At 41.3% G+C, this 27,053-nt stretch overlaps 1 protein-coding gene across 3 annotated transcripts in view; it reads right to left on the bottom strand.

Moving 5' to 3' along the window:
- LOC148035312 (S-adenosyl-L-methionine-dependent methyltransferases superfamily protein) overlaps positions 1-16,421 on the bottom strand; it is a 55,566-nt gene extending 39,145 nt beyond the window's left edge. For 2 of the 3 annotated variants that reach the window (XM_087680320.1, XM_087680321.1), the window contains exon 1: positions 15,532-15,704. In XM_087680320.1, coding sequence (XP_087536446.1) covers positions 15,532-15,562 — 31 coding nt within the window. In that variant the 5' untranslated portion in view covers positions 15,563-15,704. Of the gene's footprint in view, positions 1-15,531 lie in introns of all 3 variants that reach the window. The other variant, XM_087680319.1, reaches the window with a different exon arrangement.
- Positions 16,422-27,053: the final 10,632 nt, after the last annotated feature.

Below are 27,053 nucleotides of genomic sequence, written 5' to 3'. Positions count from 1 at the left end.
GACCCAAATGTTGGCACTTCAATGCATAAAGAGGCTGATGACCAACAAGGGGCTGAAGAATTTGATGATAGCTTCAAGGATCAAATGCGTACAGCAACAAATCTTTTTGCTGAATTGGCAAAGGATCCCCAATTTACTTGATTCTTAAATGCCCCAAAGAAGGACAGCAGAGGCAAAGAGAAGAAGACACCTTCTACAGCTTCAAGACAGCCACAAGAACTGAAGGAAATGCCTAAGCCTTCTTTAGAAGAGCCCAAAATGCCTGATGAGCACAAACATTTGGTATCCGTGGGGCAGCAAGTGCAAATGCATCGCCAACTTGGTACTGCCAATCCATGGAAACATGGGCAGCAAGGCAATTATGCATATGCAAGCATAGGACAGCAAGGATACTTTGGTGGTGGTACCATTTTTCATGCTATGGTTGGACAAGCACCGTATACGGGAATGTATGGCACAAATCCTTATGGTATGCAGTAGTCAATGCATGGCTCACAACACCCAATGTATCTGGGTAATGCAAGTAGAATGCCTAATCCCATGTATGGCAGCATAGGCATTATGGCTAGGGCACAAAGCGAGCCATATGGATATGTATCAGCACCCCCAGGGACTATTGGAGCACAAGGATTTGGTGCTAGTCATGTAGGTGCTTCAAATAGTGTTGGTTTTTATGCAAATACAGCCAATGCACCCTTTTTGCAGCAGCCCATTTATGATAACTTGACTCCCATAGGTCCACCACGAAGGACTATGATGAAGGTGGCAAAAGCGTGAAGTTTGAGCCTTTCAGTGGTGTACAAGATAGGCTGAAAGCACTTGTTTTTATTCAGCAATTTAATGCAACCTATTCTAGAGGCAACTTCACAGAGGCATCTAAAATACGCAAGGCAACCTAATTTTTGAAGGGAAATGCATTGCAATAGTGGTCTACACTTCTTATCCAAGGGAAGTCACCTACCACTTGGGTCCAATTCAAGCAAATGTTTGCTTCAAATTGGTTGACAAGTACCTTTGAAGTAGACATTATGACAGCTTGGAATCAGTTGAATTCCAAAGATTGCAAGAACTTGGATCAGTATAATAAGAAGTTTTGGAATGCATTGCTGCCAGTTACTTCTTATCGCACAGTACCCCTCCATGAGCAAGAGGAGAAGTATATTTGTGGTTTGCCAAAGGGTATTTGGGATTTTTGTATTAAGTCCATTGTTTCCAACATGTCTCAGCTTATAGAAACTACTACTACAGCTGACACATTGCTACGTGGAAAGGATGCAAGATTTCACGATGATGATGCAAGTCACATGTCAAAGAGGCAAAGGCTGAGAAAAAGGGTAAATCTGAAAATAAAAGCTAAAAATCAAGGTGGAACTGAAAATAGGGCTGGAAAGTGGAACAGATTACAAAGAAAGAGTGGGAAAAAGTGATGCACAACGTAAGGAGCTGATGGCTGCAAATAAATGCTATATTTGTGAACAAGAAGGGCATATGGCACGCAGCTTTCCTAATAAACAGCAAGCTAAAAAGGATGATAATAAGGGAAAGAAAGGTAAAACCACTACTGATTTAGTGCTTGATGTAGTGGCAGATCAGCCTAATCAAGATAGTATTGGACTTTGCAAGACATGGGACAAAATCACATATCGGCATGCATTGATTTTTCTTGATCCAAGGGCACGGTCAAATTTCATCTCTCTTGATATGGCAGCCCATTTAGGCACCAGAGAGGATCAGATGGGGCCCATGGGTGAGGTTGGTATGGCATGCAAGGGACCTGGTCACTCCTATCATTGGAAAGCTTCGTTTGCACACTCAAAGTTATGTGGACAGTGAAGAGTTCTTTATTGCTCCATTGGAAGGATGTGATCTCTTGCTTGGTATCCCTTGATTTGTGATCCTCCTCCATAGAGGCAAAGTTCATACTTTGGATGTAAAATTGAAAGGGGAATCTGTCCCTATTGTATCTGCTTCTACTATTTCCAAAGTAATGAAAAATCATCTTTCAACTTACTTAGTTTTCACTAAGGATAAAAGTGATAATGGAAATGTTGGGAATGTGACTACTTTGGATAAAGATCGCATGTAATTTCTGCAAATGTATCCTGATTGCTTTTCTCAATCACTTCCGGGACACTTGCCACCTGAAAGGCCTGAGGATCATAACATAGATTTGATCCCTAGCAATAGCCCACCTAATAAGCCACCTTATAGGGTTAGTGCAGTCCAACAAGAGAAGATTATGAGCCAAGTAAATGAGCTGTTAGAGAAAGGGCTGATTCAGCCCAGTCATTTCGTACTTCGAAGGGGCTTTCTGATGATGCATGGACGACTGTGTGTCACAAAGCAGTTGAGGGTCAAGGTGATGACTGAGAGTCGTGCTCCTCCTTATGCAGGTCATAGGGGTATTGATGCCACAATTAAGATAGTTGAGCACTTCTTTTATTGGCCAGCTTTGAGGCATGATGTCGAGCAATTTGTCAAGACATGCATAGTATGCTAGAAAGTTAGGTATGATAGGCAAAAGATACCGGGTTTATTGCAGCCCTTGCCTATTCCCAATAGGCCTTGGAAGAGCATTGCTATGGATTTTATCCGAGCTTCCACGCACACCTACAAGGAATGATGGGATATGGACTATCATATGCAGGTTCAATAATCAGGTCCACTTCATTCCAGTGAGGAAAAAGATAAAGGCCGATCATATGGCACAACTTTTTATGCAGCATGTGTTTAAGTATCATGGTATACCGGAGTCGATCATTAGTGATCGTGACCCATGGATGACAAGTTTATTTTGGAAAGGACTGTTTGAGAACATGGGCACAATGCTGAAATTCTCTTCATCCTTCCATCCACAAACTGATGGTCAATTTGAGGAGGCAAATTCCATATCAGCTTTACCTTGATGCTTTCCAGTTAGAGCCGACTCTAGTTCAATAGAGAAAAGGTCCAAAGCATTACCTAATGCTTGCGAGAAAGCTAGCACCTCCGCTCCTCCGTAATGGACAGCTCTAGAAATAGTGAATCTCGAATGTATTTAGCATACATTCAAGGTACTGTAGCTGAATAGTATGTTTGCCAAGAGATCACTATTCAGTGTACTAGTCACTATGTTTGGTATGCAGATCGGTATGCTTATCACTACAGATCTGAAACTATACATTTGCATCCATTATGCTCGGTGTGTAATCAGTTATGCTTGGTATGGCATTGGTTATGCTTGGTGTAGCATCAGTTAATGATCATTAGGGGCAGATTATCGAAGGTTGGTTTTCAGTGTATGATCATTAATATTCAGTGGTATTCAGCTGGTTTTGTGGACACCAACATGTCTTATGATCCCATTGATGTTTCAACCATGGTTTATGCTTGGTTTTCGCTATATTATGGTTTGCCACATGAGTTGAGCTCATGAGAAATGGACATGTCACATGATAATCTGGCAATGTTTTTGAGATTCTTTGTGAGTCTTATGTTATGTTGGCTGGTAATTTTCAGCATATGTTGGGCATATGGAATGGTTAAACAGAAATGCGCAATGTTGTGTTGACTATGATACCCTATGGAAATTCCAATGTAGTACTTTGCTTTTGATGCATTTGGCAATGCAATCGAGGACGATTGCAAGAATTTCAAAGGGGGGGACTGTCATGAGGACATGTATTTATGAAACCTCACTTAACATATGGATTAATAATTTACGAGCCCGAGACCCAAGAAAATCACGGGATGTCAAAGGTAAAAGTTGCTATAAGTTATGTTACACAGGTACTTGGCGATATCTGGTATCAATTGTTGGCCTAGGTCATTCATTTGGCCATAAGTGTCAGTTGGTGACACTAGAGATGTGGCGTTTAATGGTATCTAACGCAGATCTAAATATCAAAGATGGCACAGAGGGACTCGGGAGTGGAAGATACCTAGCCAATTTAATTATTGGCCAATCAAATTATTTTGTTGGGCACTGAAATAATTACTAGATTATTTTTCAGTAATTAAATTCTAAAAATCAATATTTAATTATAGCTAATGCTAGAAAAACCATTTGGGAAGGCTACCACTTGGCAAACTTGCCCATACAGGCTGATAAAAGGCTGAAGAAGAGAAAAAACGAGATCATTCTTGCTATAGCAAATATGGGAGAGCTATGAGCAGCCATGGCTAGTCTATTTTTAGTCATTGCATCCAACTACAAGTGAGTTTTGAGGAGGCAATTGCAGATTCAGACCCTCCACAGCTGGGCGATTACATCCCAATCATTCTTCATAACAAAACTCTGAATTTTCTCTCTATAGCTTTCTATCTCATCTCCCAGCCATTTCACAGCCTTGCTCTAAAAATCTCAATATTTGGACCCTTGGAGCCTGAGAAATTGCCAATTTCTCTACTATAAACCCTAATTTACAGCAAAAATTAGGGTTTAGTAGCAGCCTCGAGAAGCGTGCCAAAAATCAAAAGCTCCAAGACTTGGATTTTTCAGGGTTGAAGGTGAATTTCAGCTAAATTCAAGTGGAGGACTAGCCAACCATTGAATTTGGGGCATTTCCATCGTCTATGAAGTAGGTGAAGGCCAATTAAGTGCCCAAATCAAGGGGCAAATCAGATTGAAGACTTGCTGGTCAATTTGGATAGCAAGGGGAGTTTGGATTGCGAAGGGGATCGGGAGAATGCCATTATAAATCAACTTCTTCTTCAATAAAGCTAAAGGACTCGAGGAGATCAATGGATGTCAGAGGCAAAAGTCGTCTTAAGTATTGTTGCATAGATACTAGATGATATCTAGTGCCAAAAATTGGCCTAAGACATTTTATTAGCCATAAGTGTCATTTGGAGACAGTAGAAATTTGGCATTTAATAGTACTTAATGCCAATCTAGGGGCTAAAGAAGACTCAGGAACACTTGGGAGACGAATTAGCCTAGCCAATTCAATTGTTGGCTGGTCTAACTATTTTTCTAGGCATTAAAATAATTATCAAATTAACTTTTAAAATTTTAAAGCTCAAATTTAATTTAATAATGCTAAAATTTTGAGTTTGAAAGGTTGCCACTTGGCACACTTGCCAATTGCAAGCTAGTGGAGATATTGGGAGACACAGGGGGAGGGGGGAGAGAGAGAGAGAGAGAGAGGTCATTCCTTGCAAAATTTAGTCCTGGAGAGGCTAAACAACAGGTCGCCAGCAGATTTTGGCCATTTCCAGCCACTCATGAGCAGTTCTGGAGCAGGCAACAATAGCCAAGGAGTCCTCTCAACTAGGTGACAACCTGGGACAACAGGCAACAGCCATTTTGGGCTTCTCTGATTGCTGGTGGCAGTTCTTATGGCTGTTAGGGCAGGCAGCAGCTGTTTTTGGCTGAAATTAGACCACTTCTTGCGAACAACTCCTGAATTCTCTCTCCTCAACATTCTCTCTCATTCTCCAACCATTTCCTAGCCTTACTCCAAAGATCTCAGCATTCTAATCCCTAGAGACTAAGAAGCTGTATTTTTTCTACTGCAAACCCTAATTTACAGCAAAAATTAGGGTTTGGCAGCAACCTTAGGAAGCGTGCCAAGAGATTGAAACCTCAAGCCTTGAAGTTTCAGGGCTGATAATTAATTCTCGGCAAGATTCAAGTGAGGGACCAACCAACATTCGAATTTTGGGCAAATTTCATTTCCCAAGGAGCTGGTGAAGGCCACTTGCCCAACCTAATCAAAGGGCAAATCAATTTGAAGACTTGCTGGTCATTATTAATAGCCTGCATGCCTGGCAAGTCAGTCAACATTTAATGCTAACCAACCAGCTGCTATTTATGGCCTATTTTGTGCCTATTTTATTGTGGGACTCCTCGTCCTCCTCAATCATCATCGTTCTTCGGGTGGACTTCTCGTTGGAGAGAGGAGCCAATGTAAGTGCCCACACAGCCAATGACTCACTACTGTACACAACTATCTCATGTTTGGTATATAAAATCCATGTCCCCAACAAATCTCTGAGTTCTCTTCCTTTGCAGTGTTCTTCTATGTTCTCTCTTTCTGTTCTCTCTATCTTGTGTTTAGCAATTTATTTTAGCACTTATCTATGCTTCCATTGCTGCACCACTTCTAGCATGGTATCAGATTTCAGATTCTTACTATTGCTACCGTGTTTCTCTACTAATTACAAACCATCTACCCCCTTGCTGATCTTGTAACTATTCCCTGCTACCAGTCGACTTGTTGCTGCCTGTGTTTTCACATTTAATGCCTATTCAGCCTGCTTTTCGATTCTACAGTCATCGTTTTTCAATTTTCGAAAATTCTATTGCTACAATTTCAGCAATTACTTCCCTCTAAGGCATAGCAACAAAGAAACATATTTCTTTCAGTTTGAAACTTATAAAACGTTTTTTAGAGTAAAAAACGGTGTGTGTTTTTTTTGTGTGCAAGTTGGAACCCAAAACCCGGTTTTTTTTACAAAAACAATTGGGCCATGTTAAACATGACGATGATGATGTGTAACGACTCGTGAGAGCTCAAGATTTTGAATGAGAGAGTGATTTTTTGGGATTCTATTTAGTTATTGGACTTTGTCAATCTAGTATCTATTCTTGTCTTGAGAGTTTATTATTATATGACTTTAGTCTCATTTATGAGTTATTTATGATATATTATGCTTTGTTCTCGATTTTGACATTTTGTCAATTTGTTTTGAAATGAAAATCATAATGTTGCAACTTGACTTAGTCCACATTGTAGATAGGCTATTTACATGTTTATTTCAATTTTCTTTGTATGATATATATGAATCATAATGTTTGAGTTCTAAACCATAGTATAGCTTGTCCAAAGACTAGCTTTGACATAAGTGATGTCAATAATGGATTATGGATATGCAACATATTATTCTCAATTGACTCTCATGTATTAACACTCAAACTCAATTGGTCATTCTTCATTTAAGAGAGTTCCATAGAGGTTTAGAAACTCTTTCCCTAGTCAAAACTATTAAAAAACCCTACATTAAAAAACTCATGTTCCTTATTTTACCCCCTCTTGAAACAAACTTACAAAACACATTTCTAACGTTTCATTTCTAAACATTTCTAACGTTTCTAGCTGCTATGTTTCGAGGCTAGGCCACAGCATCCATTGACATCTAACTCTGTCTGTTGGCTATTTCCAATTTTCTACAATCAAATTTTTGTGATCCGTCTGTGAATACTACATGTAAACTCTCTTATTGTGCAACCTTTGTTATTTGGTCAGCTGACTTCTCTCTTTGTCTACCTCTTATCTTGTCTTCTTAACCTCTCCAGATGGCTCCTCTGTGCACTTCTACAGATGATATGTTACATGGCCCTGACTATCTCACATGAAGTACCGTTCTCATAGGGGTTTTAGTCTAAACGTTGTATCCACGAGGGATCAAAGATAGAAGAAAGTAGAGGATAGGAGATGGAAGAGAGGAAAAAAAATAGACAAAAGGTAAACACGATAAAGACAAAGCACAATTAATCAAATCACTATGTATTGATAGTACCTGAAATCCCTTATCTGGCACTACTCAGAATCAAACTCCAAGCATTAGATCTCCTGGAGCTCCCTCGTAGACTAAAAATGTGCATCAAAAACTAACTTCTTTGCTGTTGCTTGGAACCCAAATCTGATGGTTTTGTTGGCTCCGAAAGGGGGGTAAAACCCTAGGAGCTATTTAGAAATCTCACAGATCACTCCTTTTTCTTCTCCCACTTCGGAGTGTTGTTTTCTGTTTGTCAACTACGATCGCAACCTGCGCAATTTCGCTCATCTTTCTTTTTCATGAAAAATCCAAAACTAGCTGAAAAAGTAACTTGCTTTTCACACACCACCCTAATCTAGAAGTTTCCCTAGCTTTTTAGGATATTTACAATAAATAATATCCAAATAATCAAATATAGACTAAAATTGTCCCAAAATCTAGTATTTTTGGACCATCCACGCCATGGACACTAGCACTAATGACTTAGATAACATTGACTCTCTAAATCAATAAGAAAGTCGGATGATGATGCACTCCAGAGTTTTTCACTCTGTGTCTATGTAGTAGCACGACATCCACCCCCTCTGAATCTACACATCCTCCAGTATGTGCCACCAATGCACCACCCGGGTCAAACACCCATAGTGTCAACTTGTCGCTTATCATGCATATAAGAAGGCATCCCCCTCGATCATAGATCAAAATACTCAGCATTTGTATAACTCTTAAGCCATACCTAGTACCCCCTCTAGGGTCGTAAGGCCTTGGGTATGCATCATACACTAGAGACTGTTGAATCTCCTTTTACATGCTATCAATGAACCCATCAACAAATACATAGCAACATGCCTACTCTTTCAAAGTCAAGCGTATGGAAATCTGCTTATACTGACAATTGTATACCATATCAAACATAAACAGCGCCTTACTTGCATTCACCATCACCAAAAATAGTGAAGCAATCCATAACTTGAAGCATCTTAGAGTTTCCTATCAAGGCCTCTAACAAAGCATCCGAAACATTTTCCAACTATGGAGCATTACATCTAACATCCTTTAAAGGTATATCCTCGAGCTCATGAACTGTCTCAAAGATAATAACTTTATCCTACAAATCATGTGCATCCAACAAGTCACCAATCTCCCTTTGAGTCCCTGCATCAAGTAAAACATGATCTTCACAAACCTCTTCATATGCATTAAGAAAATCTATAGATGCAATGGCTGACTCTTCCACTATAGGATCTTCCAAGGTATCCGTGGTTGTCTCAATATCAGGCTGCAACTTATATCCTGGCTCCTTGCCCTTCATTTTGCCCTCTTGTTTGCTATCTTGTTTTTGCTCTTGACTAACCTCTTCCATAACATGCTCGAGAGTTAGCTAATTTGTAGCTTTAGACTAATCCACACTTCTTCTTGTCACTCTTTTAGATGTCTTTGCATTATCTTCATCTCTCTTTCGTTTCTCTTCCACAAGTACATCCATATTTTGCACCTTTGCTAAATATGCATACATTGAATATGTATCTATCAGTGATTCCCAACCAGTTGTGTCACGAATGTCTTGCCCTACATAAGACATTTCACTATCAGTAACTTTTCTCTTTTCAGCTACATGCAAAGCATGTGTTCATATTGCAGCCTTTGGACCAACCATCTCTTGGCAATGCATTCTATCCAATTGTAGACCAAAAGTAGAAGCATGTACAGCTACATAAGCATTTCGAACAGCCAAGTCTTCCAACAACTTCTCCATACCTCCCTTTCCAAAATTCAAAGCAAGAGGCAATCCCGTTTCTTATGCATGGATCTTGTCATCTTTCCAAAAGATAAGTTGTCGTGCCAAGGCCTCTTAATAAGCAGCATAATCTTTTCTCTCATACTACAAACTATCGCACCACATACATCTTTTCCCTGGTTTAGGGGCTACTACCCATCCTCTTTTCTCTTGTCCTTTCTCATCCAATTTTACGACCTTTAACTAAAGATCTTGCATGCCTTTGACCAAATCATCTAATACATCTTCCCTAATAGTGGAAACAGCACGTACAGTCATAGGCTTAGCCACAGAATTAGGTGGCTTATTGGATGCATTAACTCTTTTGCCCGTAACAGTGGGCAAGCTAGAGACATGTAATATTTCTCTTCTTCTATGCTTTTTCACAAGTGCAGTAACAACTTCCTTGACATACCTCCACTCTATTTTAAGACTTGTCTCTGTAGTCTAATCCTCTAGCAAATCATTAAGCTTCTCTTGAAGCTCAGGATCTATTGCTTGTAGAAACAATTCAATTTTCTGACTTACAAGAGCTTGCCATTCTGCAAGATCTAACTACTCAAATCGGCTTTCAAATTTTCTTAATAATTCTGTAGCCACAAGATTCTTATTGGGTTGTAAAACCCACTCCTAAAAAGTCTTGCGCATAATCAAACTGGTATCTTCAATGTAAAATTATTCCTTGAGTGTCTTCTTGAAAGCTACCCAATCAGCATCTTGCATGTACAATTCAGTAATTCGCACTTTCAGTTCATGTACAATGATCCGAACAAAATATTGGCTCCATGCAAGTTGAGTCACCCCAAGAAATTCCATCTTTCGAGCATTAGGTATGTACATATGCAGATACATTCCTGCCATTAAACAACTTCATCTCATGCTCAACTGCTTACAGAGCATTCATCACAACAATTTCTGTTTGAGCAGAAGCCTGCATCACGTGTTGTTGTTACTAACTGCTGCAACACATCACTGGAAATTGTACTTGAAGATTCTCCCATCTTGTCTTTCCTTCTGACGACCTTTCACGTCAAGTTCACCAATGTTGGAGGGGTTTTAGTCGAAAGGTTGTATCCACCGAGAATCAAAGATAGAAGAAAGTAGAGAATAGAAGATGGAAAAGAAGAAAAAGAATAGACAAGAGATAAACACGATAAAGACAGAGCACAATGAATCAAATCACTATATATTGATAGAACCTGAAATCCCTTGTCTGGCACTAGTTAGAAGTAAACTCCAAGCATTAGATCTCTTGGAGCTCCCTCGTAGACCAAAAACGTGCATCAAACAACAGCTTCCTCTCTGCTACTCGGAACCCAAATCTGATGGCTCCATTGGCTCCGACAGGGAGGTAAAACCCCAGGACACCAGAACACCTGCTTAGAAAGCTCCCAAATCACTCCTCCTCCTAGTCAACTACGATCGCGACCCGCGTGACTTTGCCCATCTTTCTTTTTTATGAAAAATCCAAAACTAACTGAAAAAGCAACTTGCTTTTTGCATGCCACTAATCTAAAATTTTCCCTAACTTTTTAGGATATTTACAATAAATAATATCCAAAATATCAAAAATAGGCTAAAATTGTCCAAAAATCTAGTATTTTTGGACCATCCATGCCACGAACACTAGCACTAATGACACAAATGACATTGACTCTCTAGATCAATAAGAAATTTGGATGATAATATACTCTAGAGTTTTTCACTTTGTGTCCGCGTAGTTACATGGCATCCACCCTCTCTCACCAAGGGGTTTTAGTCAAAAGGTATCCATCGGAAATCAAAGTTAAAAGGAAGTAGAGGATAGAAGATGGAAGAGAAGAAAAAGAATAGACAAGAGGTAAACACGATAAAGACAAAGCACAATGAATCAAATCACTATATATTGATAGAACCTAAATCCCTTGTCTGGTACTACTCAGAAGCAAACTCCAAGCATTAGATCTCCTGAAGCTCCCTCATAGACTAAAAACGTGTATCAAACAACAACTTTCTCTCTACTGCTCGTAACCCAAATCTGATGGCTCCATTGGCTCCGAAAGGGGAGTAAAACTCCAAGAGCTCCTAGATCACTCATTTTTCTTCTCCCAGTTCGGAGTGCTGTTTTCTACCTGTCAATTGTGATCGCGACCCACGTGATTTTGCCCACCATCTTTCTTTTTCATGAAAAATCCAAAACTAGTTGAAAAAGTAACTTGCTTTTTGCATGCCACCCTAATTTAGAAGTTTCCCTAGCTTTTTAGGATGTTGACAATAAATAATATTCAAAATATCAAAAATAGACTAAAATTGTCCAAAAATCTAGTATTTTTGGACCATCCATACCATAGACACTAGCACTAATGACTCAGATGACATTGACTCTCTAAATCAATAAGAAAGTAGGATAATGATATACTCCAGAGTTTTTCATACTGTGTCCGCGTAATGGCACGACACCGTAATGAAATCTTGGTTTGTGCAAAAGCAGATCTAGTACATTGTTTGTGAAGCTATTCCTCACCCTTAGCGTCCTTTTCCACTTCTCGACGATTTTGATGAGGGCAACCATGAGAAAGTTGTGCTTACATGGGATGTGCTCTTCTTCAATGTATTTCTAAAGAAGTTCTACCAATAGTTGCTTCCTACAAGACATCTCCTGAAATATGATCGAAGCTTCAGATATCATATGAGGCACCTTCCACCATGCGTGCAATGACCCTTCATGGACAACTTCAACAAATGAAGTTTGGGTCTAACGCCATTCAGTCATTTTTGCTCCGTGCTACACAGGTACAGGTCTAGCTTCGACACATGCAATCTATCTTTCCAAAGGCACATCTTATAGAAACATTACTCTACAAGCTCCCCTCGGAGTTTGATGAAGTAGCAAATGCTTTGTGGGTGCAGACATCATCTACACCTATGAGCTTCACATATATGTCCTCAATGCTTCTTGAGCATGAGGCATCTTTGCATTTACAAGGGAGGTATCCGTCTTCTTATGGAGGATCACGTGAGGCTCTTGCAACTTCAAAGAGGGGTGACAAGAAGAAGTTGCATCAACACATACCCCTACTACTATCACATTACTTCCTATAGCCTCCAATGATCAACTACCTTCACATTCAAGTGGTCACACTAGTACTTTTACCAGATTCAACCTCAAACCTGCTATGTCTTCGTTCCCAACCTACTGCCCTTCAGCTTTCAGCATCTTCTCAGCTCTAACTAGTGGTTATAGACCTCAAGATCTGTCTCTAGTGGACATCACTCTCCAACTACTCCCAATGCTCTGCCTTTGAGCATATATACACTCTTTCATTCATTCACTTCAGAGTTCTCTTTCTTCTTTGTTTATGTTTTGTGCTTTTGTGTCTCTTGCTTTCTTGTCTAAGCTCTTGTATTTTAGTCATGCTCATACATTCTATGTTTTCTTAAACTAGGGATCACTTCACAGTATTCCCATTTCTTGACAGCATTTCTCTTGCTTCCTCTTTAAGACTTCAATACATTCATCAAATGTAATTGGAACACTTCGAATAGTGCATGGAGGATTTTGTGTTTCAAAAGCTAGCTACCAATCTCTCGAAGCCTCACAAATAGGTGTCAAGCATCAAAGAAGGTAGCTCTCGAGGAGACTACCTTGGTGATGATGGATAAGGCATTCATTATCTTTTGTGTTCTTACTTGCTTCAATATCATGTAAAGAAATGATTGAACACCCAAATAGAGAACTCAAAAATGTAAGACATAAATAGTGAAAACTCAAAGTGATGAATGAATGAATTGTATGCTAGGTATGATACAAAGGGCCTCAAATTCAAACCTCAGTGTCTCAAGGACCAAGGATGAGGTGAGTTGAAAAAGAGGTCAAAAACACCAATGACAACTCCAAGAGTGTGTTGCATTCCAAATGGATCCCAGAATGCAAAAGCAGTCTCTAATTATGTTTTGAGTGAAGGCAACAATAGTGTGAGATCATGATGATGTCAAGTTACCAGTACAGTAAAGAAAGACTAGCAGCAGCAAGACACCCTGCCGGGCAGTGAAATGCAGAATCTGGAGGCAGTTGGTCAGGCTTGGACAGCAGCAAGACTGTAGGCAGCTAGGGGGAAGGGTTTCTAATGAAAATCTGATGGAAGCTCCCAAAATCAAGAGCCTAGATGGAGGACTGCATGGATGGCTGAGGCAGCACTATAGGAAGCACATAAACTGAGGTATCCATGGGGAGAGGACCGTAGATCACAATGGGCATGGAGACGGCTATTGATAGCTAGCTGGAATAATGGAATGAGGGATGAGGGACGTTGGCTTGGCTTGTGATTCACAGGATTTTCATGGCTGTTCATAAGGCCTGAGAGAGAGAGAGAGAGAGAGAGAGAGAGAGAGAGAGAGTTTTTGCTCATGTAGTAGGTTGTTCTAATAGATTGATGCTTCATTATAGTTGTTTCTATTCTATCTGGTTGGCCTGGAGGCTTGATGTAAATATTTCCATACATTAATTAATATACACTTATTCACCAAAAAAAGGGATGAGGGGAGCACTCACATAGGCTCCTATTTATAAAGTATTTGGGGTGCACTTGACCCACTGCAAAAAATATACTATGCAATAATAATAAAATAAGCATTAATGTGCTTTTGGGACTAGTTCAAGGAGTGACTTAATGATAGGTTAACAAAACCCCTAAAATTAGTAGCTCAAAAACTTAGATAATGGCCTTCAAAAGCTACAACATGGCATTATTGTTTAAGCGCTGCAGCAATACAATCACTACAAATATCTGCTTCCCATGAATGGTTTTACTAAACTTGGAAAAATAAGAACAGGTCTAGAAGTGAGGTTTGTTTTTAAGCCTCATGTAGGATACCTTCTCTTTCTCCCTTCTTGGGACAATTTTTTCTTCTATGTATTGATCCTCACATCCCATTGCAGGTCAGACCATTTTGTCTTTTCTCTGGCATGGAGCTGGTTTGCTATGTTCTAGAGGAAAACGCTCCTCTTCAGCTTTCTTACTCCTTGAGCATCCATTGTATCACACTTAGAATACTCAATTTATCCTTTGAGTTCATTTTCAGTTTTCATTCTCTTTATAAGTTCACATTTTGTCAGTCATGTTCACACACCATGTGTTTTCACCACAAACCTTGGTTATTGTCACATAGTATCAAAGCCAATTGCTCCTATATATGTTGCTTGAGCTATCATGAGTATCGGGTTTTGCAAGAGCCATAGAGTGCATTTGCATTTTGTCTTCTGCTTTCTTTGTTTGCATTCTGGAGGAGTGACACGAACTAGCTATGATGTATTGATAACCTCCCCCCTAGGAGCTCCTAATTTTCCACCTTACCACTCCCTCTCTGGATAGTCTTAAGGCCGAACATAATAGTGGGCTGCAAACAAGCATCAACTCACTATCACACATGGCATTTGTAGCATGATTCTACCAGTCTAGTCAGATCATGTCCACCAATCACCATCTCCACACATACTATTGTATCCACTTCTTGTAATTGCTTTTGCATGCACAACTAACCTCCTAGATTGTCTCCATACTAGTAGAAGGTGCAAGGTGAGAATGCTCACTCACAACATATACGACAGAACTTTTGTCACAAATTGAAGCTTGGGTCAACCCCATCAAACCTGAGGACCATAATCAAATGAGCAAGTGGCTTTACATTTGATCGTCTATTTAGGATATCCCTCATATACTCTGCCAAAAGCTGATGAGCTGACTAGGCTTGACTCCAACCAATTCAACATAAGTGGATTTCTGTACTCTCTCCCACCATCAACAAGTTCTCAATAACACATTTCATGAAGTCGAATCAATTTACTAAGATCCTGTATGTAGAGATGTCCTGCAAGGATTAGGATGAGGTTGAGGACAATTGTGAGAAAGCGGATAAGAATACATCAAATAATGGCTGCTGCAGGTGTAATGATATTTAATCCAGGAGGAAAGAGGGCCTTCTAAAGCAATGGAGTGGTGAGTATGAAAAAGAAGGGGGAAAGATATCGTCTGCTTCTTAAAATTTGGCTGCAATTAGTCCATACATCTAAAAATAAGAAACATGTGAAGTGCTGTTCTAATAAGGATCTCTGCATCTTGTAACCTTGATGTCACAACAAGTGGTCATTAAACACGTCAAAACAGTATGTTTGCCAATGAGTGCTCTCTCTCTCTCTCTCTCTCTCTCTCTCTCTCAATGCTCATTAACCAAGCAGCTTCAAGTCCAAAACATCCTACTTGTGTCCTCAGTTGCAACTAGTATCACACACCCACCTGCATCTTCGTCATGTCCATAACTCTCCATTTCATTTCAGGTCGGTTGCGCAGATGTTGCCTCAGCATCTCAGCGATGACGACCTTTGAGAAGTCTATGTTGACAATGTTTTTAAAACCAGCATCATACATCTTTGCAGAGAGCTCCGAGTTGCCACAACCAGGAACAAGGATGCGAAGTTGAGCATTTGATGAAGCCACCAATCCGCAATGTTGCTCGAGCAATGGCAGAAGATCGGTGAAATGTCCATACCACTCAAAAGGCTTTTTACCTCTTTGTATGAAGAAATTATCCCAAAATTTGGCATCCGTAAAATCAGACAGCTTCTCAGGCTCCATGTTTCGTCACATTCAACCGACCACAACTGATGCAGGAATGCTGATCATCACCGGCAGCTGACGGTGTGGCTGGTATACTGTTTTGTCGAATCAGACGTCCTCTCCTTTTCAATAATTTTGTCTGTATTGGTCTAAGTTTGAACCGTTCGAGCTTCCTCTCTCCACAACTTAAAGCGAGAACAATGTCTGCGAGCTGTATGATTCCATGTTAGCTTTCTTCCTCTTTTTCTTATTTTTCTTCTTCTTCTTCTTCTTCTTCTTCAATCTACAGCCGAGAAGCCTTGAATTCGAAAATTCAGGTCACGTCAAAAGATGTCTGCACGTTCCCCTTCGATCGCTTCCACTACACATTTCCGCCATAGCCACAGCAGTGACAGCAGCTTGCTAATTACTGGATTTGAGGCGGCAGGAAGGCGTTTCTCGTTAAAAATTCCAGCTGACGAAGGCCAAAAATAGAGCGACCCTAGAGTTCGGGATTGAGAATCAAAAATGCTCGGGATTCGCCAGAGACTTCTCACGTGCTTCCTAATACTCTAGGGTAACCACTGACCAGGCCTAGTGACAAGTGTTCTAACAAGGGTGTTTTCCTTTTAATAAAGACGAATTTGGATCTCGGGCTTTGATCTCCAAACAAGGGTGTTCTCTTTGTAAAAACGAGGGTGTTCTCTTTGTTAAAACGAGGGCTTTGATCTCCAAACAAGGGTGTTCTCTTCGTAAAAACGAGATTGAATCAAACGGAATGCTTCGATCCCACATCTTGTCTATCACTTGTTACATGATTCTAATATCCTAAAATTGGATCTAGGGCTTTGATCTCCAAGCAAGGGTGTTCTCTTTGTAAAAACGAGATTGAATCAAACGCTTCGATCCCACATGTTGTCTATCACGTGTTACATGATTCTAGTATCCTAAAATCCAAAATCTCTCTCAAAAGAAGATGAGGAGTTGGTTTTCTTGGAATGCACTTGATTAAAGGAAAAGACAATGGACATGAAGTGAAATTGAACATTCTCATGAAGCCCCCAACACATACACATTGGGTTGGTCTCCAAGGTCACCTACCTAGGGTATCCCTACCATGGGGGAGCAATCATGGCTTGTACCTCTGCAAGTCTACTTGCAACATTTAGCACTAAATGGTGTGTCCCTTAAAATTTGATGTCATACCTTTGAAGGCCCTTCTTTTCGAAAAGATCTTCTTAAAACACATATTATGGATCAACAACTCTCCCACCCTTTTCATTGCATATTATATAGTCATGTCTTTCAAGACTTTGGTCCTCAACCTTCTAACAATCTCTATAGTATGGAAATGTCCCCAATGAACCAATGGTTGGGACCTAAGAGGAGAACCTAATGGGAAACTTTTCAACATCCTATAGCTCCAACCTCAAAAAAGTAATGGAGAAATGAACGATCTTTGAGTTAAAGGGTTGTAACAACTAGGAGTTAATAAACTTCACCCTTCAATTAGTGGCAACCAACAAACAAGGAAAATGAGACTCAAGCTAATCAACGATAATAGAAAGGTATGCCCATAGTTGCTATGTTTTTGGATAGTTACAATGTTTAGACGTAGACATGCTGATCTACAACATTGATAGAGCTTTGTCATGGAGTCAACAGAATTCATAGAAATCAGATCAAGATTAATTGGTTGACTATAGGTGATAGAGTAATATCTACTAAATATTTCCCAAACAATTACTTCTATTGTATCTTTGAAACAAAGAATATGGCCATCAATATTATTAGCCATGAATAGTGGATACTACGCAATTCTCTCATCAACCTCTTCAAATTGACCAAAGATGTTGATCCAGAATGACTTAAAGCTAACAAAGGTTCATGTGTGGATTGAATTCCCCAACCTTTAGGCACAAAACAATGGATTCTCAATGTAGTGAGAGAGAACAAATCCGTCAAGGTGCCTAACCTTGAGAATGTGAGGATTCTAGTAGTGCAAACAAATCATGAGATGCTTGAAAAACTCACAACGCAAGGTGAGGACCCTATGCTCATGTGGGAGCAGTGTTTTGCTTTTTGATTACTTGAGTGTGTAATAGGGCAAAGGGCTAAGTGGTAAGTATCCCAATTAATGTAGGATGGATCTAGAGACTCATGGAAGCTTAGCAAGCCTTTGAGCTCATACATTTCTTATGACTACAAAAAGAGTGGGATAACATATAACCTAACTTTTGCACCTAAGCTTGCGAGGTTGGAGCTCCCATCCTAGGTGGGATAGATTTTGTCCACTCTTGTGGAAGTGATGGTTTTGTATAAACTTTATAAATTAATATGAATTTGTTATCTTTGTTATGTGCTTAAAAGTTATGTTAACAAACCTTGTGTAATGGATCAATAAAAGGAACTGCGTTTATATATCACATAGTATAGTAGCATTCATTATTTAATTAGATAACTTTAACAAATCCTTCAAGGAAAGTTAGAGGCCTCGGTCCTAATGATTGATCGCATATGGCTCGATAGACCCAATAAGCCAAGTATCTTTCCTAAACACTAGATAGAGCTACTAGAACATGACTTCCTGATTGAGTAGGATAGAATCGGCTTAGAAGTCGAAGTGCAGTTGAGTCTCTATTGAATGTACTAGTTCTAATGACCATGGAAGTTTAAAAGATAGCTCCACTCTCTTTGAACGAAGTGATATGTTAGCCCACTCTCAACTTTGATTGGTTACAAAGTGACCCTTCTTAGATGGGTGTTAGACTATTGTTAGGGGTGATCATTCCATGCTTCACCTATAAAGTAGAATTGGAATTTCCATACTCAACTAAGTCCATCATTTTTTGAGGGGAGACTAGATGATGATATATGGACTCGAATTTTGGTTAACTACTAGAGGACTCCTATGGGCTTTTAGAGCAAACACCTCACTATAATGTTGGGGGTAAAGGCGCCTCCGCCTAGCCGCCTGTGTATTACTACACTGACAATCACCGCCACTGCACACTGCAGGTGGCAAGTGCCCGTCACCGTCACTTTATTCTTTATTTTTTTAGTGACAGTTTGAATAAAGGAAGGCCCGGTCACACATTGTGACTGTTGGAGTTCCCATTTCTTGTCTCTCTCTTTCTTGCTCTTGCTCTCCCGCTATAGCTCTTGAGTGCAAGCTTCGATCCTTCTCACCTTTCAACTGGTATCAGAGCACGGCTTCCGACTCTTGAGCTTGGCTCATGGCATTCTCAGCTTCCCATCGACTCCCCACTCGCATTGGGTCTCCTTCCCGCTAGCCATAGCTCATTCTCTTGAGCTCCCATCACTCCCCGACTTCCCAAGCTTCTTTCCGACCTATTAAGGCACCATCAAGGCATTGACATTGAGGTATTGCTTCATTATTTCAGAGATTTATCTCAGTCCACAGGTCTAGGTAAACAGGGTTTTCACAGGTTGTGGGCAGCCATAGCTCACACCTCTTGGAGCTTCCTTCACCTAGATCTTGCTTCCAGCCTATCAAGGCTTGCTCAGGCTTGGTGTAGGCCTTCTTTGGCCCCCATTTGTGCCCCCTTTGGGCCCTATTGTTGACACGTGGGACAGCAGATTCCCCCAGCTAGCTCACGTTTTTTTTTGCACCTATTTCAAAATCTGGCCCAAAAATCACTCTTTTTGTCATATCTCGAGCATTCGGAACCCGATTCAGGCAAGGTAAGAATCTAAGTTGGGGTTTTGGCACGCTCTGGATGCGATGGTGATGTCGGATTTGCCAAATTCTAATGACAGAATATTTTGCAATAGATTTCAAGTCTAAGAAAGCATGTATTTGTATGCCTATGGCTTATGTGATGCTTCTACTGATGTCTATTGATACCAGATCACTTGTGAATGTTATGCCTCTTATGTGAGATGCATTCGGAGCTGATTTAGCTCAACCATTGACTGTTTTGAAAAATCCCATCTTGGCATTTGATGCCTGATTATGCCCGGTTGGTGCCTATACATACGAGAATGTATGCCTATGATTTGCTTATGGATTTGAGCTTGGATTGAGCATTGATTTGCTCAGTTTACAAAGGTTATATGCTACTAGAAACTTCAGGGCTGAAGCTATTTATGCTACAGTTGGGTTATGTCTATTGGTCACGGGGTGCTCCCGGCTACTTGATATGATGTCATGATGTATTTGGACTATGCCACATCTCTTGTTTATACTCCAGAATGTTGTTGAGCTGATATTAGAGCTCGATTTGAGTTTGACTCTCACTTCTTTGCACCTGGCATTTCATCTATGACATGGTTTATGCCTAGGCTACCCAGCATGGGTTATGATGTCTTGGTGAATGCTTTAAGCTTTGGTTGTGGATGGTAGTTGTTTGAGCTCGTCTCGACATTCATTTGAGTATTCCCTTGAGCAGCTGGACATTGACTTGGATTTTTCCATTACGACTTGGTTTTTTCCATTACGACCTTGGATGCTATTGAGGCATTGTCTTGGTTACCTATCTTTGGTACTTTGACTTGGTTTGCTTGAGCTGTTGATCTCATTTATCCGCATTTTGAGCCAGTGGGAGCATCTTGTATGCTTGACCGACATTGAACAGGAGGTTTATGCTATTTTGAGCATTTTGCAGATACTTGAGACTTTGGGATCTCTTACACTTAAATCTTGTATGGTTCATGCACTGATATCTTGGAGTTGCTTTTGACTTGAGCTTGGGCTTTGCACTCTAGTGAGCATACACCTACTGGTGTCAGGTCTTGCCAGTGTTATGTATACTTTGCCCTATTGTCCAGGGGGTATGCCTACACTGACGGATGCTTTGGTGACATGTTTGGGTGTTTGCTCAAGGTCTTGATGACTGTTTGGTGCTAATTTATGCCCGTTTATGGCTGGTCATGTCTTGGCTGTCATTTATTGACTTGGTGTAGTGATTTGGACAGCAATTAACTCTCACAGTATCCTGCTGTCATTTATTATAGCAAGCATATAACTCCGAACTGACATGGATTTTTCATGCTGAAATATTCTGAAATGATGTACTTTCACTAGTACTTGGTGGACAACAGCTTTGGTTACACTTTTCTCGCCATTTTTCTCTCAATTTTGGTGATTTTTTGGTCATTTTCTGAAGTAAACAACAAGCAGTTTTAAACTGTTTGCAGTCTTCCATCCTGCATTATGGCGAGTTCGTCCACTGATCATGCTATTTTCAACATCACTAAGCTTGATGGTACGAATTACTCTTATTGAAAGAGCCAGATTTGGCAGGTGTTGGTGCAAAAATCGCAGATCAAACCTTTGAGGTTGAGTAGGCATCCGCCTACAACTATGTCAGATGAGGAATGGCTTGAGCTTGATGAGTTATGCAAGTCCACTATTGTATTATCTCTCACAGAACAGGTTCATTACAACGTATTTGAGGAAGAACAGAGTGCATGGCAGTTGTGAGATAAAATCAAGAATCTCTATGACAAGAAAAGTCCAACGAGTCAGATGTATTGGTTGAAGCAGCTTATGGATCTGCGCATGAAGGAGAATGTGACTATGTCTGCTCACTTGAGCCAGTTCCATGCTATACTCAAGAACTTGACTTCGCAGGACATCACTTTTGCAGAGGATGTCACTCCTCTTTTCTTGCTTGGTACTCTTAATGAGTCATGGGATGTATTCCGCACTGCATTATGTGCCTCTACTGCTACCTTGAAATTATCTGATGTTGAGAGTGCTCTTCTGCAGGAAGAGGTTAACCATAAGAATTTGGATGCGTCTCATGTGTCACATGCTATGACAGTTAGAGGTAGGAATGATGGATATGAAAAGCATGGCAGTGGCAGTGGCCATGGACGGGATTCTTAGAAATCTCAGTCCAAGCCTCGTGGGAAGTCACGTAGCAAATCCCGTGGCAGGAATGCAAATGTTACTTGTCACCATTGTGGGAAAAAGGGCCATATTAGGCCACAATGCCATGAAATGCACAATGAAAGGTGAAAAGATAAGGGGAAAGACAAAGTGCAGGATAAGTCTTCTGATTGCAGCATAGTGCCTGCAAAGTCCAGTGTTAAAATTGAAGAGATCAATGTTATGCAACCTGAGGATGTTGATGATGATTATATCCTTGCAGCTTCTTCTAGTGCTTCGCAGATGACAGAGATACACTCTATGTATGCACAGTGTTGGCTCTTGGACTCAGGTGCGTCCTTTCATGTGACACCTTGCCGAGAGTGGTTTCATTCATACCGTACTATTTCGGGTTCTGTGCGCTTGGGTGATGACAGCTCTCTTGATATCGTGGGCATTGGTGATGTTAGGTTGCAGTTTCCTTCTGGCAGTAGTTTTGTTATGCAGGATGTATGTCATGTACCTGCTTTAACATACAATCTCCTGTCAGCTGGACAGCTTGATGACGCAGGTTATCATGTATCTTTTGGAGACTCTGCATGGAAGATCACTCGTGGGGAAGACTTGTAATTGCGAGAGGTACCAAGGCTGGCAGCCTCTATCCCTTGATTGTATCCGCTTCTTCCCTTGATCATGTTTTTCCTGTAGGTTCTATCCCACATGTATCTCTTTGGCATGCCCGTTTGGGCCATATGTCTTTGAAGGGAATGAAAATGCTTTCTGGTTTGCAATACTTACCGCCCCTTGATTATGCATGCTTTGATTCATATGAGCATTGTCTTTATGGCTAGCAGACTAGGTCTATGCATAAGAAGTTTGATAGGCCACGCCTGAGTGAGCCCTTGGCATTGGTACATTCGGATGTCTATGGGCCCATGCTTTGTCAATCTATGGGTGGTGCCAAGTATTTTGTTACTTTCATAGATGATTTTTCACGAAAATTCTGGGCTTGTCCCATTAAGCTGAAATCCGATGTCTTGGCTCTGTTTCAGAGATGGCTTGCATTGGTTGAGAACCAGTCTGGGTATAAGCTAAAATGCCTAAGGACAGATAATGGGGGTGAGTATGTCTCACGTGCTTTTGAGCAGTTATGTGATGAGAGGGGTGTAAAGCGTCAGTTGACCGCCCCCTACACCCCCCCCCCAGAATGGTTTGGCTGAGCAGATGAATAGAACCATCTAGGAGTACGTAGTATGCTTAGCCACACAGGCCTACCATAGAGCTTTTGGGCTGAGACAGTTAGTACAACTGTGCATATCATAAACAGATCACCTTCTAATGGTTTGGATTTCCAAGTTGCCGAGGAGGTATGGACTGGAAAACCTCCCTCTTATGTGCATCTCCGTGTCTTTGGATGTGAGGCATTTTGCCATGTCCCTAGGGACAAGAGAAGTAAGCTGGATCCTAAGAGTGTCAAATGCATTTTCCTTGGTTATGGGGATGCAGGCGAGATGGGTTACCGTCTCTGGGATCCATAGGCACGAAAAGTCATTTGCAGTCATGATGTAGTCTTCCATGAAGAGAAGATGCATAGGCAGCCCGAGAGAGTTGTTGAGATCCGTAGGGTCATATTTCAGGAGGAGTCGAGAGCTCCCGCACAGCCAGTTGGACAGCCTATAGTTGTAGCAGATGCTCATAGTCAGGGTGTTGGACAGGCAGCTGGGCAGGCAACAGAGCCTCCCGTGAGACAGTCTACTAGAGACAGACGTCCACCTGATAGATTTCAGTCCTCGATGCATTATGTCTTGGTTACAGATACATGAGAGCCTTTCACTTATGATGAGGCTATGCGCAGGGGTGACGGACTCTCCTAGCAGAGGGCTATGCAGTCTGAGATAGACTCGTTGCATAAGAATGACACTTGGGATTTGGTTTCCTTGCCTACGGGCAAGAAGGCTTTGCCATGCAAGTGGGTGTACAAGCTGAAAAGTACCCCTGGACACCCCAAGCCAGCATACAAAGCTAGATTGGTAGCAAAGGGTTTTAAGCAGGAGCATGGTGTGGACTTTGATGAGGTCTGTTCTCCTGTGGTTAAGATGACCACCCTGTGCTTATCTTGGCTTTGGTTGCTCAACTTGACTTGGATTTATACCAGATGGATGTCAAGATGGCTTTCTTACATGGGGACTTGCATGATGAGATTTATATGGAGCAACCTAAGGGCTTTGCAGAACTTGGCAAGGAGGATCTAGTGTGCAAATTGAAGAAAAGTCTTTATGGCTTGAAGCAGGCACCTAGGGAGTGGTATCATAAGTTTGATGCCTTTATGCAGTCACAGGGCTACAGCAGGAGTGCTATGGATGCGTGTCTTTACATGAAGAAAGCCCATGATAGTTCTTTATTGATTTTGGTACTCTATGTGGATGATATGCTGATAGCAGGGAAAGCTCATGATGAGCTAGATGCTCTTAAGCCTCAGCTCAAGAAGAGCTTTGAGATGAAAGATCTGGGACAGGTCGCTCACATACTTGGTATGCGCATTAGACGCGACCGGCATCAGGGACTCCTCTACTTATCACAGAGGGAGTACACTCATAAATTCCTTGAGTGCGTCTGCATGAAGGACGTAAAGCCTATTGGCTGTCCATTGCCTTCTTATGTGAAGGTATCACAAGCTGATTATCCGCAGACAGATGAGCAGAGAGTCGAGATGGCCAAGATTTCCTATGCATTCGCAGTGGGCAGTCTTATGTATGCCATGATTGCCACTCGTCCAGATATTACCTTTGCAGTTGGTCTTGTGGTACGCTATATGGCTACACCTGGCAAGAAGCATTGGGATGTCGTGAAGGGTATCATGAGGTACTTGAAGGGCACTGCAGATATGTGCATATGCTATGGCAGCCATGATACAGGAGTCGTGGGGTACACTCACTCTGATTATGCAGGACATGCAGATAGTAGGAAGTCCACTTCCGGCTATGTCTTCACCTATGTTGGAGGTGCTGTTTCTTGGATGTCCAGGGTGCAGAAATGCATGGTCCTTTCTACTACAGAGGCCAAGTATGTTGCTGCCATTGAGGCTTGCAAGGAGGCCATTTGGTTGATGACCTTGGTATTGATGCTATCCCTACACTGCATTCGGATTCTATGAGTGCTATTCAGTTAGCCAAGAATCCGGTCTTCCATGCAAAGACGAAACACATTGAGGTGAGGTATCACTTCATACGTGGGGTCGTTGAGGACAAGTCTGTTGACCTTGTCAAGATCTTGACTGACCAGAATCCTGCAGATCTGCTCACGAAAAGTCTCTTTACTGAGCGCTTTGCCTTCCTCAGAAGGTTGATGGGCGTGGGATGAGATGACGTCTTTCCTCATCCTGTTGTATATGTGTACATGCTGTAATGTCTTTTTTTTTCTTTTTCTTTTTCACTCCTCACTAGGGCAGATTCGTCTTTAAGTGGGAGGTTGTTGGGTGTAAAGGCGCCTCCGCCCGTGTATTACTACACTGACAGTCACCGCCACTGCACACTGTAGTGTCAAGATTGTGGGAGTGAAGGAAGGAGTCTCACTTGTAGCTTTCTTGCTTGCACAATGGGGGAATACACAAGGGTGGAGGCTGAAAACAGTTTTCCTCTTCTTAGTTGTGTAAGCCAAAAGAACTCTTGTACAAAAGAAATAGAAGAACCCTAAATATGGGTCTCAAAACCAAACTCAACTAACTAAGGTAGCATACTAACTGAGCCACGAACTAGAGTAGATAAGGATAGCTATCATGTAGCTATTATTCATAGGCGGTGTACCAACCGCATCTGCAACTAACACGTCGGTGACATAAATGCACAATGGTCACCCTGGCGTATCATGAGTGGAGCTCGATATCTCAACACTCCCCCTCGAGCTCAATCCCAATTCCTGCACACCAAGTAGGTCTCTGAACTTGCGCAGCTTCTCTGCGCCCAATGCCTTTGTGAATATGTCAGCTACCTGATCCTCTGTGCTGACATAAACTAGATCAATAAGACCTAGTAAAACCCTCTCTCGCACATAGTGATAATGCACCTCAATGTGCTTTGTTCTAGCATGATAGACTGGGTTATTTGCCAAGTGTATACTACTCATGTTGTCACAATAAATGACAACTGGCCCATCTGTAGACTGATGCATATCATAAAGTAGCTTATGCAACCAAGCTACCTCACATGCAGCCATTGCTGCACCCCTGTACTCAGCCTCTGTGCTCGACAAGGCAACTGTAGGCTGTTTCTTGCTGCTCCAAGTGACTGCAGCACTCCCAAAAGAGAACACATATCCACTGCTAGATCGTCTATCAGAAATGCTACCAGCCCAATCAGCATCAGTGTATCCATGCAACTGTATCTGAACCCCAGTCTCATAAAATAGTCCATACTGCAATGTGGACTTCACATACCTGAGTATGCGTCTAGCCGCATCCAAATGCGATTTCCTTGGAGCCTGCATAAACTGACTTACCAATCCAATAGCATAGCTCAAATCTGGCCTGGTAATAGTCATATAAATCAAGCTTCCTACTATGCGTCTGTACATAGTAGGGTCTTCCAGAAGCTCACCTGCATCTGCGCTCAGCTTCACATTCTGCTCCAAAGGAACTGAAATAGGCTTACAGCCTGTCATCCCATATTTGGACAGCATGTCCAATCCATACTGCCTCTGCAAGAGTTGTATCCCACTTGGTGATCTAATCACCTCAATGCCCAAGAAATAACGCAGCTCTCCCAAATCCTTCATCTCAAACTTTTGCTTCAATAGCATTTTCACATGAAGGATATCTTCATCACTGTCACCTGTCATAATCAAATCATCAACATAAATGACAAGTAGCATAATACCTTTCTTTGTTTTTCTCACATAAAGTGAGAAATCTGCCTTGGAAATCTGAAAGCCAATAGTGACAAGATACTATCCTATCTTGTCAGACCATGCTCTAGGTGCTTGCTTCAAGCCATACAAGGCTTTCTTCAACCTGCAAACAAACTGAGGATGAACATCATGCACATAACCTGGTGGCTGCTCCATATAGACCTCTTCTTGCAAATCACCATGCAAGAAGGCATTCTTTACATCCATCTGATGTAAAGACCATCCCTTTGATGCAGCCATAGCAATGACTGCTCTTACGGTTGCCATCCTTGCAACCGGACTGAATGTTTCTTCATAGTCAATGCCATATGTTTGTGCATACCCCTTGACTACTAATCTTGCCTTGTATCTGTTCACAGAACCATTTGCATTGTGCTTCACCTTATAAACCCACTTACAGCCAATTGAATTCTTACCTTTAGGCAAAGGTACCAATTCCCATGTAGCATTTGCTTCCAAGGCATCCATTTCTTCATCCATGGCT

Source organism: Lygodium microphyllum, chromosome 6, assembly GCF_053477565.2.
Source record: "Lygodium microphyllum isolate KBCC chromosome 6, Lygodium_microphyllum_v1.1.10, whole genome shotgun sequence".
NCBI classification, from domain to species: Eukaryota; Viridiplantae; Streptophyta; class Polypodiopsida; order Schizaeales; family Lygodiaceae; genus Lygodium; species Lygodium microphyllum.
Note: the sequence above shows the minus strand (reverse complement) of the source record. Positions and strands in the feature narration are given on the sequence as shown.